Source organism: Trachemys scripta, chromosome 12 (assembly GCF_013100865.1).
Source record: "Trachemys scripta elegans isolate TJP31775 chromosome 12, CAS_Tse_1.0, whole genome shotgun sequence".
NCBI lineage: Eukaryota > Metazoa > Chordata > Testudines > Emydidae > Trachemys > Trachemys scripta.
The window spans coordinates 32,736,231-32,752,424 of record NC_048309.1 but is presented as its reverse complement, the minus strand read 5'-3'; the positions used below and the strand labels follow the sequence as shown (position 1 = coordinate 32,752,424).

The following is a 16,194-nucleotide window of genomic DNA, read 5'->3' as shown; positions in this document are numbered from 1 at the left end:
GGGGGGGGGGGGGGGGGGGGGGGGGGGGGGGGGGGGGGGGGTGGGGGGGGGGGGGGGGGGGGGGGGGGGGGGGGGGGGGGGGGGGGGTTGGAGGGTTCATCAAGGAGAAACAAACAGAAGTTTCACACAGTAGCCTGGCCAGTCACAAAACTCGTTTTCAAAGCTTCTCTGATGCGCACCGCGCCCTGCTGTGCTCCTCTAACCGCCCTGGTGTCTGGCTGCGCGTAATCAGCGGCCAGGCGAGTTGCCTCAACCTCCCACCCCGCCATAAATGTCTCCCCCTTACTCTCACAGATATTGTGGAGCGCACAGCAAGCAGCAATAACAATGGGGATATTCTTTTCGCTGAGGTCTGAGCGAGTCAGTAAGCTGCGCCAGCGCGCTTTTAAACGTCCAAATGCACATTCCACCACCATTCGGCACTTGCTCAGCCTGTAGTTGAACAGGTCCTGACTACTGTCCAGGCTGCCTGTGTATGGCTTCATGAGCCATGGCATTAAGGGGTAGGCTGGGTCCCCAAGGATCACGATAGGCATTTCAACATCCCCAACGGTCACTTTCTGGTCCGGGAAGAAAGTCCCTTCCTCCAGCTTTCGAAACAGAGCAGAGTTCCTGAAGACGCGAGCATCATGTACCTTTCCCGGCCATCCCACGTTGATGTTGGTGAAACGTCCCTTGTGATCCACCAGGGCTTGCAGCAGCATTGAAAAGTACCCCTTGCGGTTTACGTAGTCGGTGGCTTGGTGCTCCGGTGACAAGATAGGGATATGGGTTCCGTCTATGGCCCCGCCACAGTTTGGGAATCCCATTTCAGCAAAACCATCCACTATTGACTGCACGTTGCCGAGAGTCACTACCCTTGCTATCACCAGGTCTTTCATTGCCCTGGCAAATTGGATCACAGCAGCCCCCACAGTAGATTTGCCCACTCCAAATTGATTCCCGACTGACCGGTAGCTGTCTGGCGTTGCAAGCTTCCACAGGGCTATCGCCACTCGCTTCTCAACTGTGAGGGCTGCTCTCATCTTGGTATCCTGGCGTTTCAGGGCAGGGGAAAGCAAGTCACAAAGTTCCATGAAAGTGCCCTTACGCATGCGAAAGTTTCGCAGCCACTGGGAATCGTCCCATACCTGCAGCATGATGCGGTCCCACCAGTCTGTGCTTGTTTCCCGGGCCCAGAATCGGCGTTCCACGGTATCAACCTGCCCCAGTGACACCATGATTTCCACATTGCTGGGGCCTGTGCCTTGTGAGAGGTCTATGGCCATGTCAATTTCCTCATCACTCTCGTCGCCGTGCTGCAATCGCCTCCTCGCCTGGTCCGGGTTTCGCCTTGGCATGTTCTGGCTCTGCATATACTCCAGGACAATGCGCGTGGTGTTCATTGTGCTCATAATTGCCGCGGTGATCTGAGCGGGCTCCATGATCCCAGTGCTAGCTATGGCGCCTGGTCAGAAAAAAGGCGCGAAAGTAGTATCTGATGGACCAGGAGAAGGAGGGCGGGAGGGAGGGAGGGAGGGAGGGCCGAGTGACGACATGGCGTACAGGTACAGGAACAGGGAGAAACACAAACAACTGTCACACAGAATGGTCCCCCCAAAGATTAAACTGGAAACCCTGGGCTTAGCAGGCCGTTGATTTCACGGAGGAAGGGGAAGCAAATGAACACAGAACAAATCTATTTTTTACATCTTAAGGTGGCAGCCGACGCTGCAGCATGAGTGACAGCCATACCAGTATGACGATGACGGATACCAATCATAATATACCATCATCTGCCAAAAGGCAAGGGGCTGCTGCTGTGTAGCAATGCAGCCCCACGTCTGCCAGCCCCACGTCCGCCAGCACCCAGCATCGCCCTCGGCCTCTTCTGGGTGCTTAGCAGACAATATTGGGCAATTGGCAGAAAATAGTATATTATGACTGGTAACCGTCATCATCAAAACAGTAGCATGTCTGCCCAGGTGGCCATGATTGACAGCCATACCAGTATGATGACGACGGGTACCAGTCATAATATACCATCGCCTGGAAGGGGCTGGTGCAATGCAGCACTACGGCTGCCAGCCCCACGGCTATCACTCATGCTACACCGTCTACCGCCAAAAGGCAGTTAGCAGCTGCTGCTGTGTAGCAATGCAGTCCCACGTCTGCCGGCACCCAGAGGACATATGGTGACGGTGAGCTCAGCTGAGCTGAGCGGGCTCCATGCTTGCCGTGGTATGTTGTCTGCACAGGTAACCCAGGTAAAAAGGCGCGAATCTATTGTCTGCCGTTGCTGTGACGAGGGGGGAGGGGCCTGACGACATGTACCCAGAACCGCCCGCAACACTGTTTTGCATCATCCGGGCATTGGGATCTCAACCCAGAATTCAAAGAAAAGGCGCGAACCGCTTCTCGGCTCGAGCTGTGGCGCAAACGTAGTATCTGACGGCCTAGGGGAAGGAGGGAGGGGGGCCGAGTGACGACATGGCGTACAGGCACAGGGAATTAAAATAAAGAACGGTGGCTGTGCATCTGGGAGAGACACAAACAACTGTCACAGACTGGTCCCCCCCAAAGATTAAACTGAAAACCCTGGGTTTAGCAGGCCGTTGATTTGACGGAGGGAGGGGGAAGCAAATGAATACAGAGAAAATCTATTTTTTTACATCTTAAGACGACGGTGCAGCGTGACTGATAGCCCTCGGCATCTTTCTGGGTGCTTGGCAGCAAATACGGGGCGGTGTATGACGATGGTCTTCAGGCCTATTGCACGAGCTGCTGCTCAGGGAAGACTCTGCTAACGTGCGATGACCCGACTTGTAATAGGCCGGCTAACAGTCGTAATACACCATTTACTGCCAAAAGGCAAGCCCCACGGCTGCCAGCACCCAGATCGCCGATGAAGGCTACCAGTCTACTGCACCGTCTACTGCCAAAAGGCAGTTAGCAGCTGCTGCTGTGTAGCAATGCAGTCCCACGTCTGCCGGCACCAAGAGGACATATGGTGACGGTGAGCTCAGCTGTGCTGAGCGGGCTCCATGTTGTCTGCACAGGTAACCCAGGTAACCCAGATAAAAAGGCGCGAATCTATTGTCTGCCGTTGCTGTGACGGGGGAGGGAGGGGCCTGACAACATGTACCCAGAACCGCCCGCGACACTGTTTTGCATCATCCGGGCATTGGGATCTCAACCCAGAATTCCAAGGGGCGGCGGAGACTGCGGGAACTGTGGGATAGCTGTGGGATAGCTACCCATAGTGCAATGCTCCGGAAGTCGACGCTAGCCTCGTACTGTGGACGCGGTCTGCCGACTAGAGCACCTAGAGCATTTTATTGTGTGGACATACACAATCGGCTGTATACAACCGATTTCAATAAAACCGGCTTCTATAAATTCGAACTAATTTCGTAGTGTAGACAAGAAACAGGATTCTCTATTGTGTCTCTGTTAAGTAGATTAGAGGAACATTGAAGGCCTGGGTCTCAATGTAAATTGTCTTGGTTATTGATTGTAAAACTTAGCAAGGTTTAATTTGCAATGCCTTTTTGCTCCATATAAAATACTACTGTTTGTATTCTCAATCTGTGTGAATAAGGAATGTATGCATCAGGAAAAGATAAAGTGTGAAGGCCATTGTTATAGCCAGAGTCAAGGAAGAAGAAGTAAAGAGACTTAAAGGACATCAAAGAATCATCAGGTACTGCTTACTATCCAGATGGCTGTTAAACTGTCTGGCATCACAGTGTGCATACATGCTTCGCAGTATAAAAAGACACCCCCCAGCAAACCAATCACCTCAGGACCACGCAGAGTCAATTTTGACTCCAGAAGAAGACGTACAGGAACAGCCTGCAATACCTTACCATCTACGCTCTCGTAAGGGTTGCCAGAAGCAGACGAGGACCTAAAGCAAGACCCAAAAAGAAGCAGTAGTGAGCCTAGCGCCTGCTGCCTGGTGGATGTAAAACCGTGACTGCGGTTTCCTCAGTTGAGGTTGTCAGAACCGGAAGGGCCTTGCCTCCAACATGAGCACCTGTTCCTCGGCTGCTGGTGTCTTAAGGTCTGGGGAGTCCACAATGACAATTCTTTTATCCAGCAGCAAGTGTGCGTAGCTCAGACTCTTAATATTTCTAATTGCTGGGTCTGCAGCCACATCCCAGCTCACTCTCAAGCTGGTGTTCCTGTCCTGGCAATCCCACTCAATTCCCCAGACCTCACTGGAGGACTTCATCCGTTTAACAAAACATGGAACAATAATGACACTTGGGAAGCAATGGGAATACATGTATCTAAATGGATAAGTGTGGTGGAGGGAAAAGGTCATTGGTGTTGGGTGTGTAATGGGACAGGGCTGGATCTGGGTAAAAGTCATTGCCTTCAGGATATTGTGGCCAATGGTGTATGGGATTATTCGAACAAAACTAAACAGTGGCGGGCCGGGTATGGGGATATGAATTTTTTCTCGACCTGGGATCAAACAGAAAAATCAATCTCATGTTCCCCCTACAGTAATCTTAGTGAAAACAATACAATCTTTCAATGCCATGCAAATAACACCACTCCTCGTAAGGAGAATTACCCTGTGCCCTTCGGAGGATATTACTCCTCCTTTGTAGGCACCTATGTGACAAATGGGTGCAACCGACCCTTCCCGGCCTTAATAGGCCATCATTGGGTTTGTGGGACCAAAGCTTATACTGTGTTACCAGCTAACTGGTCAGGTATCTGTTATCCCGCCCGACTCTTCCCACAATTCCGAGTGCTAGGGTCTTTCCCACGAGAACGCCTTCGTAATTTCAGGCGAAGAAGAAGGGACTTATCAGATGCCCAATGGTATGTAAATAACATAAGTCCCTTGACCTGGGAAGAGGCCATTGGCGATTCCCTTATCCCACTTCGGGGAGTAATACACCATGCAAAAAGGCTCCTAAGGTTACAAGCAGTAGTTGAAATAATGGTAAATGAATCCGGAGAGATTTTAAAGACCCTGGCCCAAGAAACAGGGGCGATCCGACAGATGGCCCTCCAAAACCGTCAGGCATTGGACATAGTGCTGGCGGCCAAAGGAGGGACCTGTGCTCTCATTGGAAAAGAATGTTGTGTGTTCATACCTGAGGACACCAATGAGGTAATAGATTGTGCTAGTCACTTAGAACAAATAATTGCATATCTTCCCCATGAACAGCCAAGTTCTTTATGGAAGTGGCTAAGTAACCTATTCAATTTCTCTGGCATAGGAAACTGGCTGTTTCAGGGAGCCCTGACTATCCTGTGTGGAATCCTAATGATTTTTGTATGTTTTCAGTTAATCTCCTGTTGTATCCAGAATTGTGTAAGGTATGCCACCCAGGTGACTGCCCCAAAACAGAGTGCTAATATGATGATGTTAAATATCACTGATGAACGAAGAGATAAAGAACTATTAATATGTGGAACCCAGTAATTGTTGGTCTTTGCGTAAGCTTGACCAAAAGGAGGGATTGTGAAAGTGAAATGAATTATATTAAAGAAATAGAATGAATTAAAGAATGCTGTATGTACCTTTAAGTAGAAATGAGAAATGCTGCAAGCCAGGGGGGCAGGAAAGCAGACATTAACTGCTTAACTTGCCACCTAAGGGCAATTGGTGAAGCATTAGTCTTAGATCGATAAGAGTTAACAAGGAAGCAGGATATGCATATTGTGCTCCATGCATATTTTACAATTTTGCTCTCCCTGTCCCTTTGTTTTGTTCGCACCCTTTTATCTGTATAAATAAGACTGTTTGAATCTTGCATGAAGGCTCACATTATCTGAATGTATTAGCAGAGCGCTGTGCTAATAAAACAGAGTGGTCTGACAAACTATGAGTCCTGAGTCTAACTTTGACAATACTCTCAGTAGAGTCCCGCCAAAGGCCGGCTTCGTTACAATCGTTCTTACGTAATATTTCTGTTCTGTACCTGGAAAAAAGCAGGACAATGTACTTGTATCATATGAAGCTGACAAACTATTTTCCAGCCCATCAGCAGGTCCTAATAACTTGCACCTAAGAGTCCTAAAAGAAAGAGCTCTGGAGATATATGGCCCACTAGTGTTAATTTTTAATATATTTTAGAGTACCAGGGAAATTCCAGAAGACTAGCAAAAGACTAATGTTGTGCCAATATTCAAAAAGTAGAAGCGATATGAGCTGGGTAAGTAGAGGCCAGTTAGCTTGACATCAATCCTAGGTAAAATAGTGGGAAATCTTATATGGAAATCAATTACTAATGAATTAAAGAATAGGAATATAATTAATTCCAGTCAATATGATTATATGAAAAATAGATCCTGTCAGGCAAATCTGTTTTCATTCTTTGATGACAAGTCTGGTCAATACAGGTAAAGAGTTTGCAGCCACAATGCAGCCTCTTTTGGTTAAAGGTACATATCCACAATTAGTCAGTAAGATCTGTAGTCTAGGAGTGCTCTTGGAGTCCTTGCTGATACTAAGCTCTCACATCACATCAGCCATGAGTAATGCTCTCTGCCATCTCCAGTTGGTTAGGAGACTCGATCCCACCCTAGTGAAAAATGACCTGGCCTCAGTTACTCACACCTTCATCATGTCTTGACTGGACTACAACAATTCAATATATCTGGGCATGAAGTCTTCAGCAGTTACAAAACTCCCACGAATACACTGCACCTGTCCTCCACTCCCTACAGTAGCTTCCAGGTGCTCTATGGCCTAGACCCAGGATATCTAAAAGATTTTCTAATCTCCAGAACAGTCAACAACCTCATCCCTCAGGCACATGGAACTCTCTGCAGTAAGGGTAACACTTGTTTGGGCAGCAGAAATAACTTTCTCGGGGGTCGGTTCCAGACTGTGGAAGTGAACTTCCCCAGGAACTAGGGAACAACACAAACCTCACCACCTTCTGCTCCAAGTGCCAGGCTCATATCTTTGACCTGGCCTTTTCTAACATAAACATATAGCAACTTGTACACCTCTACCTCGATATAACGCGACCCGATATAATACGAATTCGGTTATAACGCGGTAAAGCAGTGCTCCGGGGGGGGCGGGGCTGCGCACTCCGGTGGATCAAAGCAAGTTCAATATAACGCGGTTTCAGTTATAACGCGGTAAGATTTTTTGGCTCCCGAGGACAGTGTTATATCGAGGTAGAGGTGTATATTTAAATAATAAAAAAACAAACCTAAACCCCAACAAAAACAAGACTCTGTATTGCACACACTTCTTTCCTGGGAAGAGGATGAGAAAACGAACATCATATGACAGATGTGTCATTGCTTAATGCACTACAGGAAGGCACTCAGATACTGCAGTGAGGAGCACAGTATAAGAACCTCTGTAGAACAAAATAGATATAATATAGGTAGACTTTCGCAAGGCCTTTGACTTAGTACTGCACAACATTCTGATTTAAAAGTTAGCACTCTACCATATCAATAAAATATACATTAAATGGATTCAGAAATGGCTGACCAGTCTCAAAAAGTAGCTGTTGATAAGGGGTCAACATTGAATGTGGGTGTTTCTAGCGGGCTTCTGCAGGGAGCAGTAGTAGCCCAATGCTATTTCAACCAATGAACAGGAAGTAAGGAGGCTTGCCAGGGGATGGAGACTTAAGCCCTGAGGTAAGTGGGGAAGTGGGATACTAGGAGGAAACACAAGGAGGAGGGTAAACAGGGGAGGCCTCCTGATTCATAATGAGAAAGTAGGGCAATTGGCTAGTTATCTTGGGTGCCAGTACCCCCAATGTCACTCTGACAACACAATATCAGCCTATGACACACCATCACCATCATGCCACAACTTCCCCAATCTCACCCCAACACCTCCATATCCCATTGTAACCCCATGACACCCCACTAAGTGTCACCAAACACCTAATGTCACCCCAACACCTCCACATCCCACTGTCACCCCATGACACCCCACTGAGTGTCACCAAACACCCAATCTCACCCCCAATGACCCTCCAACGTCACCCCACCCGACACCAGCATTCTCAGCCCGCAACACCCCCAATGTCCCCACGCCCAGGCGCGAGGTTCCGGCTCGCCACGTCACTAACCCCCGCCCCCAGCACAGGGCGGGCTCCCAGGGTGCCCTGCGGCGGGGGGGAGGGGCACACAGCGGAGTGCTCCGCCCAGCAGGCGGGGGCTGGCGCCGGAAGTGGGTCTCTGCCGCTATGGACTCGCTGTGGAGGCTGAAGCAGTTCGATGCGTTTCCCAAGACGCTGGAGGATTTTCGAGTCAAGACCTGCGGGGGCGCGCTCGGTGAGGGGCGGGGGCGCGCTCGGTGAGGGGCGGGGCGGGTGGAGCTGCCAGGTCCCCCTTGCTGAGCCCGTCCCCTGCTGGGGCGCCCATCAGCAGCCTGCCGCTCGCTGCGGGCCCCGGCCGGGCTCAGGCCGCGCCTCCCCAGTGGGCCGGGGGCAGACAGGCCCCTCCGCCGCCTGCCCCGGAGCCCGGGCTGCGGCCGTCACGTCGGCGTGCAGCGTGCGGGGCAAGCGAGTTCCCGGGGCGTGGGGCTCCCGGGCCAGCGCCGAGACCATCGCTCTCTTGCCCCGCAGCCACAAGCTGGTGCCTGCCCTCGGCCGCAGAGAGTGAGACCTTCCCGCGCTCCCCCCGCCTCTGCATTGATCTGCCTCCTCTCACGTGCAACCGGGCATCTCAGCACCGAGCCAGGGGGCTTGCTACACAACCCACCTAATTCTCCCCTTCCCTTCACCAGCCCCCAGCCTGAAACGCCCTCAAATACAGAATGTGATGGGAGAGAAAATACCTCCTCGCTTTGAAGGGTGAACAACCCCAGCCTGTTCCTCTCCTGCTAAGGCTAAAGACTAGGTCGTTTCAAGTCCAGCTACATCCTTATCTCTTCCTCCCTGAGAGTCTTTCACCTTCGTAGTCACTAAGGTGAACCACTCCACGTGCAGGGGAAAGGTTGTCACCTAACCCACTCCAGCCCTTGGCCATCAAAGCTGGAATAAAGGGCATGTGCTTGTGTAAAAAGAAGAGAAGAGCCACCTCCCTGCCTGCATGGTAAGAACCATCAGTACCACTCCAAACAAACTGTCCAAGCACACTCCTCAGTCCTAGAGCAGTACCTAGCCCTCAACCCAGAAACAACAATCCCAGCCTCCCCATTCATGTCATCACTTACAAAGCAGAACATCCAGCCCTCATATAGGGCAGATAGTGTCTGATCATCCCAAAGCCAGACTGATGTTTCTAGCTGGAATTTGTGGGCCAGAGGTGGTGACAAATGGGCTAGGAGTGGCATATATTCCCTCACTCTGTTGTTCACACACACCTTCCTTCTGATTGTCTCCCTGCTTCCTTTTCCCATTATCCTCTATTCCTCTTCTCTCTGTTCCTTCTTCCACGCCTGCTTTGAGGAGTAACCTGACCAGTGCCAGCACAGCCAGCAACAGCAGTGAGGGATGGGTAGGGTAGAGGCAGTTCAGTCTCCACTCAGGCCCCAGAACCTGGCCTGGATCCTCGTTTTGCAGTGACAGAGAAGAGGCTGCATCCTCTTTTAACTCTGAAGGTGGTCAGTGGGCATGATCATAGAATCATAGAATATCAGAGTTGGAAGGGACCTCAAGAGGTCATCTAGTCCAACCCCCTGCTCAAAGCAGGACCAATTCCCAACTAAATCATCCCAGCCAGGGCTTTGTCAAGCCGGGCCTTAAAAACCTCCAAGGAAGGAGACTCCACCACCTCCCTAGGTAACGCATTCCAGTGTTTCACCACCCTCTTAGTGAAATAGTTATTCCTGATATCCAACCTGGACCTTCCCCACTGCAACTTGAGACCATTGCTCCTTGTTCTGTCATCTGCCACCACTGAGAACAGCCAAGCTCCATCCTCTTTGGAACCCCCCTTCAGGTAGTTGAAGGCTGCTATCAAATCCCCCCTCATTCTTCTCTTCTGGAGACTAAACAATCCCAGTTCCCTCAGCCTCTCCTCATAAGTCATGTGCTCCAGACCCCTAATCATTTTTGTTGCCCTCCACTGGACTGTTTCCAATTTTTCCACATCCTTCTTGTAGTGTGGGGACCAAAACTGGACACAGTATTCCAGATGAGGCCTCACCAATGTCGAATAAAGGGGAACGATCACGTTCCCCGATCTGCTGGCAATGCCCCTACTTATACAGCCCAAAATGCCGTTAGCCTTCTTGGCAACAAGAGCACACTGTTGACTCATATCCAGCTTCTCGTCCACTGTGACCCCTAGGTCCTTTTCTGCAGAACTGCTACCTAGCCATTCGGTTCCTAGTCTGTAGCAGTGCATGGGATTCTTCCGTCCTAAGTGCAGGACTCTGCACTTGTCCTTGTTGAACCTCATCAGGTTTTTTTCGGCCCAATCCTCTAATTTGTCTAGGTCCCTCTGTATCCGATCCCTACCCTCTAGTGTATCTACCACGCCTCCTAGTTTAGTGTCATCTGCAAACTTGCTGAGAGTGCAGTCCACACCATCCTCCAGATCATTAATAAAGATATTAAACAAAACTGGCCCCAGGACTGACCCTTGGGGCACTCCGCTTGAAACTGGCTGCCAACTAGACATGGAGCCATTGATCACTACCCGTTGAGCCCGACTATCTAGCCAGCTTTCTATCCACCTTACAGTCCATTCATCCAGCCCATACTTCTTTAACTTGCCGGCAAGAATACTGTGGGAGACCGTATCAAAAGCTTTGCTAAAGTCAAGGAATAACACATCCACTGCTTTCCCCTCATCCACAGAGCCAGTTATCTCATCATAGAAGGCAATTAGGTTAGTCAGGCACGACTTCCCCTTGGTGAATCCATGCTGACTGTTCCTGATCACTTTCCTCTCCTCTAAATGTTTCATAATTGATTCCTTGAGGACCTGCTCCATGATTTTTCCAGGGACTGAGGTGAGGCTGACTGGCCTGTAGTTCCCCGGATCCTCCTTCTTCCCTTTTTTAAAGATGGGCACTACATTAGCCTTTTTCCAGTCATCTGGGACCTCCCCCGATCGCCATGAGTTTTCAAAAATAATGGCTAATGGCTCTGCAATCTCACCCGCCAACTCCTTTAGCACCCTCGGATGCAGCGCATCCGGCCCCATGGACTTGTGCACGTCCAGTTTTTCTAAGTAGTCCCGAACCACTTCTTTCTCCACAGAGGGCTGGTCACCTTCTCCCCATGCTGTACTGCCCAGTGCAGCAATCTGGGAGCTGACCTTGTGCGTGAAGACAGAGGCAAAAAAATCATTGAGTACATTAGCTTTTTCCCCATCCTCGGTCACTAGGTTGCCTCCCTCATTCAGTAAGGGGCCCACACTTTCCTTGATTTTCTTCTTCTTGCTAACATACCTGTAGAAACCCTTCTTGTTACTCTTAACATCTCTTGCTAACTGCAACTCCAAGTGTGATTTGGCCTTCCTGATTTCACTCCTGCATGCCTGAGCAATATTTTTATATTCCTCCCTGGTCATTTGTGCAATCTTCCACTTCTTGTAAGCTTCTTTTTTGCGTTTAAGATCAGCAAGGATTTCACTGTTTAGCCAAGCTGGTCGCCTGCCATATTTACTATTCTTTCTACACATCGGGATGGTTTGTTCCTGCAACCTCAATAAGGATTCTTTAAAATACAGCCAGCTCTCCTGGACCCCTTTGCCCTTCATGTTATTCTCCCAGGGGATCCTGCCCATCTGTTCCCTGAGGGAGTCAAAGTCTGCTTTTCTGAAGTCCAACGTCCGTATTCGGCTGCTCTCCTTTCTTGCTTGTGTCAGGATCCTGAACTCGACCATCTCATGGTCACTGCCTCCCAGGTGCCCATCCACTTTTGCTTCCCCTACTAATTCTTCCCTGTTTGTAAGTAGCAGGTCAAGAAAAGCTCTGTCCCTAGTTGGTTCCTCCAGCACTTGCACCAGGAAATTGTCCCCTACACTTTCCAAAAATTTCCTGGATTGTTTGTGCACCGCTGTATTGCTCTCCCAGCAGATATCAGGGTGATTAAAGTCTCCCATGAGAACCAGGGCCTGTGATCTAGCAACTTCTGCTAGTTGCCAGAAGAAAGCCTCGTCCACCTCATCCCCCTGGTCTGGTGGTCTATAGCAGACTCCAACTACGACATCACCCTTGTTGCTCACACTTCTCAACTTTATCCAGAGACTCTCAGGTTTTTCTGCAGTTTCATACCGGACCTCTGAGCAGTCATACTCCTCTCTTACATACAACGCAACTCCCCCACCTTTTCTGCCCTGCCTGTCCTTCCCGAACAGTTTATATCCATCCATGACAGTACTCCAGTCATGTGAGTTATCCCACCAAGTCTCTGTTATTCCAATCACATCATAATTCCTTGACTGTGCCAGGACTTCCAGTTCTCCCTGCTTGTTTCCCAGGCTTCTTGCATTTGTGTATAGGCACTTAAGATAACTCATCGATCGTCCCTCTTTCTCAGCATGAGACAGGAGTCCTTCCCCCTTGCGCTCTCCTGCTTGTGCTTCCTCCCAGGATCCCATTTCCCCACTTACCTCAGGGCTTTGGTCTCCTTCCCCCGGTGAACCTAGTTTAAAGCCCTCCTCACTAGGTTAGCCAGCCTGCTGGCGAAGATGCTCTTCCCTCTCTTCATTAGGTGGAGCCCGTCTCTGCCTAGCACTCCTCCTTCTTGGAACACCATCCCATGGTCGAAGAATCCAAAGCCTTCTCTCCGACACCACCTGCGTAGCCATTCGTTGACTTCCACGATTCGACGGTCTCTACCCCGGCCTTTTCCTTGCACAGGGAGGATGGATGAGAACACCACTTGCGCCTCAAACTCCTTTATCCTTCTTTCCAGAGCCACATAGTCTGCAGTGATCCGCTCAAGGTCATTCTTGGCAGTATCATTGGTGCCCATGTGGAGAAGCAGGAAGGGGTAGCGATCCGAGGGCTTGATGAGTCTCGGCAGTCTCTCTGTCACATCGTGTATCCTAGCTCCTGGCAAGCAGCAGACCTCACGGTTTTCCCGGTCGGGGCGGCAGATAGATGACTCAGTCCCCCTGAGGAGGGAGTCCCCGACCACCACCACCCTCCTCCTCCTCTTGGGAGTGGTGGTCGTGGAACCCCCATCCCTAGGACAGTGCATCTTTTGCCTTCCAATCGGTGGAGTCTCCTTCTGCTCCCTTCCCTCAGATGGGTCATCTAGTCCACTCTCCGCATTAGTACCTGTAGAGAGAACATGGAAACGATTGCTCACCTGTATCTCCATTGCTGGTGCATGGACGCTCCTCTTTCTCCTTCTGGAGGTCACATGCTGCCAAACCTCTTCACAATCCTTCTGTCCCTGCTGCGCCTGCTCTGAATCTTCAGAACAATGTGGCCGTAGAAGCATCTCCTGACGTCTGTCCAGAAAATCTTCATTTTCCCTTATGCAACGCAGAGTCGATACTCGTTTCTCCAGGCCTCGAACCTTCTCTTCCAATATGGAGACCAGCTTGCACTTTGTACAGACAAAGTCGCTTCTGTCCTGTGGGAAAGACAAACATGGCACAACCTGTGCAGGTTACAACAGCTGATCGCTCACCTTCCATATCACCGTCCTCTTAAGAACTTCCTCAACTGTAGCAGGAACTACTCAAAGAAATCTGCAGATGAAAGCCTCAGTGCGCTCTCCCCAAGCGAACTCCCAGGCAAACTCCTGCTGTTAGCCTCTGCTGTTCGCCGCTGATGTTTGGGCTTGTCTACACTGGCAATTTACTGCGCTGCAACTTTCTCGTTCAGGGGTGTGAAAAAACACCCCCCTGAGCGTAGCAAGTTTTAGCGCAGTAAAGTGCCAGTGTAGACAGGGTACCAGCGCTGAGAGCCACACCTCTCATGGAGGTGTGTTTCTTAGAGCGCTGAGAGAGCTCTGTCCCAGTGCTGCGCCGAGCATTGCCAGTGTAGACTAGCCCTTTGACTCCTCACCTCAGATTTAAAATTTCAAATAAAGGATGTGTCTCCCTTCTGTCTGTGTCATCCTTCCAGGCAAGGCTCCGTAAGCTCTTGTTCTTTTGTTAGTTGTGTTGTTTTGGGAGTTTTAGGTATAGTGAGGTGCTAGGAGTCCCACAGGCACCCTTAAACATGGTATGTATTTGACCTAAGTAAGTCATAAGAGACTGTGTTTTGCTATAAGAAAGACCTGTCTGTTTGTTGCTGTATAGGAGAGCCAAGTATTCATATGTAAGATTTCTGTAGTGCAGAATTGTGGCGCAAAGTAGTGATCCAGCCAATCAAGTAGCCTGTTCCTGACAGTGGCCAATACAAATTAGTTCAGAGAAAAGAACAAGAAACCTCCCAATGGGCCATTATGGAATAAACAGCATATAGGGAAGTTACTCCATAGTTCTGTTAGTTGTTCGCTGGTGCCCTAAAGCAGGAGGGTTTGCTTATGCAAATATATATGTTTAAATAACAGAGCCAAAACCACCCCATTAAAAGAATATTAAAGTGGCAAAGTCAAGCTCTCCAAAATTAGGAAATATCAGAATTAAGGTTACCATCGAACCTTAATCCTCCTCCCTCTGCTAATGGTGTGTGTTATGATATAGTCTTTAATTACGTGATCCCATACTATTTTTTCCACAGGACCCTTGCCTCATTCAGGGAATAGATAGTGTCATGGAGCCACAAGATCAGTGCTACACCCCCAGCTTTGGAACAGTCTCTTGGAGGAACCCTTTGATGTGCCAGACCCCCAGGGGTCTCACTCTTCCCTCAGGGTAGGCCACCCAGTCTCACAGCCTCCTAAGATTGAACCTCTGGGGCTGCAGTACTCCTGCTTCATACTGTGAGCTCTGTTCAGTGAGTCCAACTGAGACAGATTCCTGGGAGAGACTTGTCCACTCTGCAGGGATTAACACACCTCACAAAGTATTTACAGGGACACTCAAACAGGGGTTTCAAACCAGTTGGGTTTATTAGTCCCCTGGCACACAGCATGGGAAGTCCTTAGGTTAGCACAGAGAAGTGAAGCTTTCCAGTGGTAAATGACCCTGGCACTAAATGGTGAGACCTGTTGCCACCTAAGGAGGGTGGGCCAGTCTGAACTCTACTCTGGTTCCACAATCCACTGGCGATATTAGGTGGCAGCCCCTCCATGGAGCTACGAGCATGAGTTTGTACCTGACACAATTCATGAATTCTCCCTACACCTGTCCCTTCTGGGGTGAAAGGGAGAACCTGGCACACATCTGTGTAGTGTACGTCAGGTTGCAGTCCCTCTTCTGGCTCTCCCAGAATCTCTTATTGAGGTTCTAGATGCACTTTTCCACATACTTCCTAATTCTTGCACACCCCATCCATGATCCTATAAAGTTGCAGGACCTCCTTGTCAACCTCTTCCTGGCACTGGGCAAGATGGCCATCCATCATTCCAGGAGACGAAAGCTGCATGGGGGTACTCTGTGACTGGGGGGCCTATTGTCCCGTGTCTGATCATGTCTCGAGGTAGAGTTCCTCCAGGCAGTATCCACAGACTCTTTAGATGTCTTTGAGGAGTGGTGGGCTCTGACCAGGGTTCTCTGCTCAGTGTCCCCTTCTGGTTCCCTGATTATTAACCTTTGACCTTGCTCTTGTTTCTGTTTTCTCCTTTGGTGTCCCATGTACTCACTTGTGGCTTGGGCTTACTGGTTCCTCCCCCTTAGCTGAGGAGGCAGACCTTTAGTTTTGTGTGGGCCTAGATCCACCTGTCCCGATATCCGCAAATAGAACGTGCCTTCCAACTATCGCAACAGTTGAAGCAGGAGTCCTATAGACAACAGCCTCGTTTGCTACACATACCTGATTCATCCCCAGAGCACCATCTCTCAGTTCTAAGATTAACTGCATCTCTGCCCCCTCTGTGGTCTCCTCAAGGGGCACCCCTTGAGGTCTCAGGCCTCCAGTCCTACCTTTCTCTGGGCAGGGACTTGCATCCCCGTCCCTTCAGATCAAGGATTGCAATCCTCCTTCAATTTGCTGTGATTATCACAGCAGATCTGCCCTTTGTCCAGCACCCCTCTGCCAGGGACTATGCCAGAGTTGTCAGTGACCAGACAGTTTCCATAAACCACAATACAATTATTTAGGACAAAATCATTACAGAAAAAACATAATAAGGCAATAAACAGTCTCCTTTGCATGCTAGTTTACTGACCCATCTTCTGACTCAGAGACTCTGGCAGGTTCCAGTCCTTCACACCCTTCCAACAAGGTTTTGTCGTCTTGGTTATAGT

At 49.8% G+C, this 16,194-nt stretch overlaps 1 protein-coding gene across 3 annotated transcripts in view; it reads left to right on the top strand.

Annotated features, from left to right (window-relative positions):
- The first annotated feature begins 8,121 nt into the window (after nucleotides 1-8,121).
- The window catches only part of ERGIC3 (ERGIC and golgi 3), a 64,087-nt gene continuing 56,014 nt past the window's right edge, over nucleotides 8,122-16,194 (top strand). For 2 of the 3 annotated variants that reach the window (XM_034786667.1, XM_034786668.1), the window contains exon 1: nucleotides 8,122-8,259. In XM_034786667.1, coding sequence (XP_034642558.1) covers nucleotides 8,172-8,259 — 88 coding nt within the window. In that variant the 5' untranslated portion in view covers nucleotides 8,122-8,171. The remainder of the gene's footprint in view (nucleotides 8,260-16,194) is intronic. The other variant, XM_034786669.1, reaches the window with a different exon arrangement.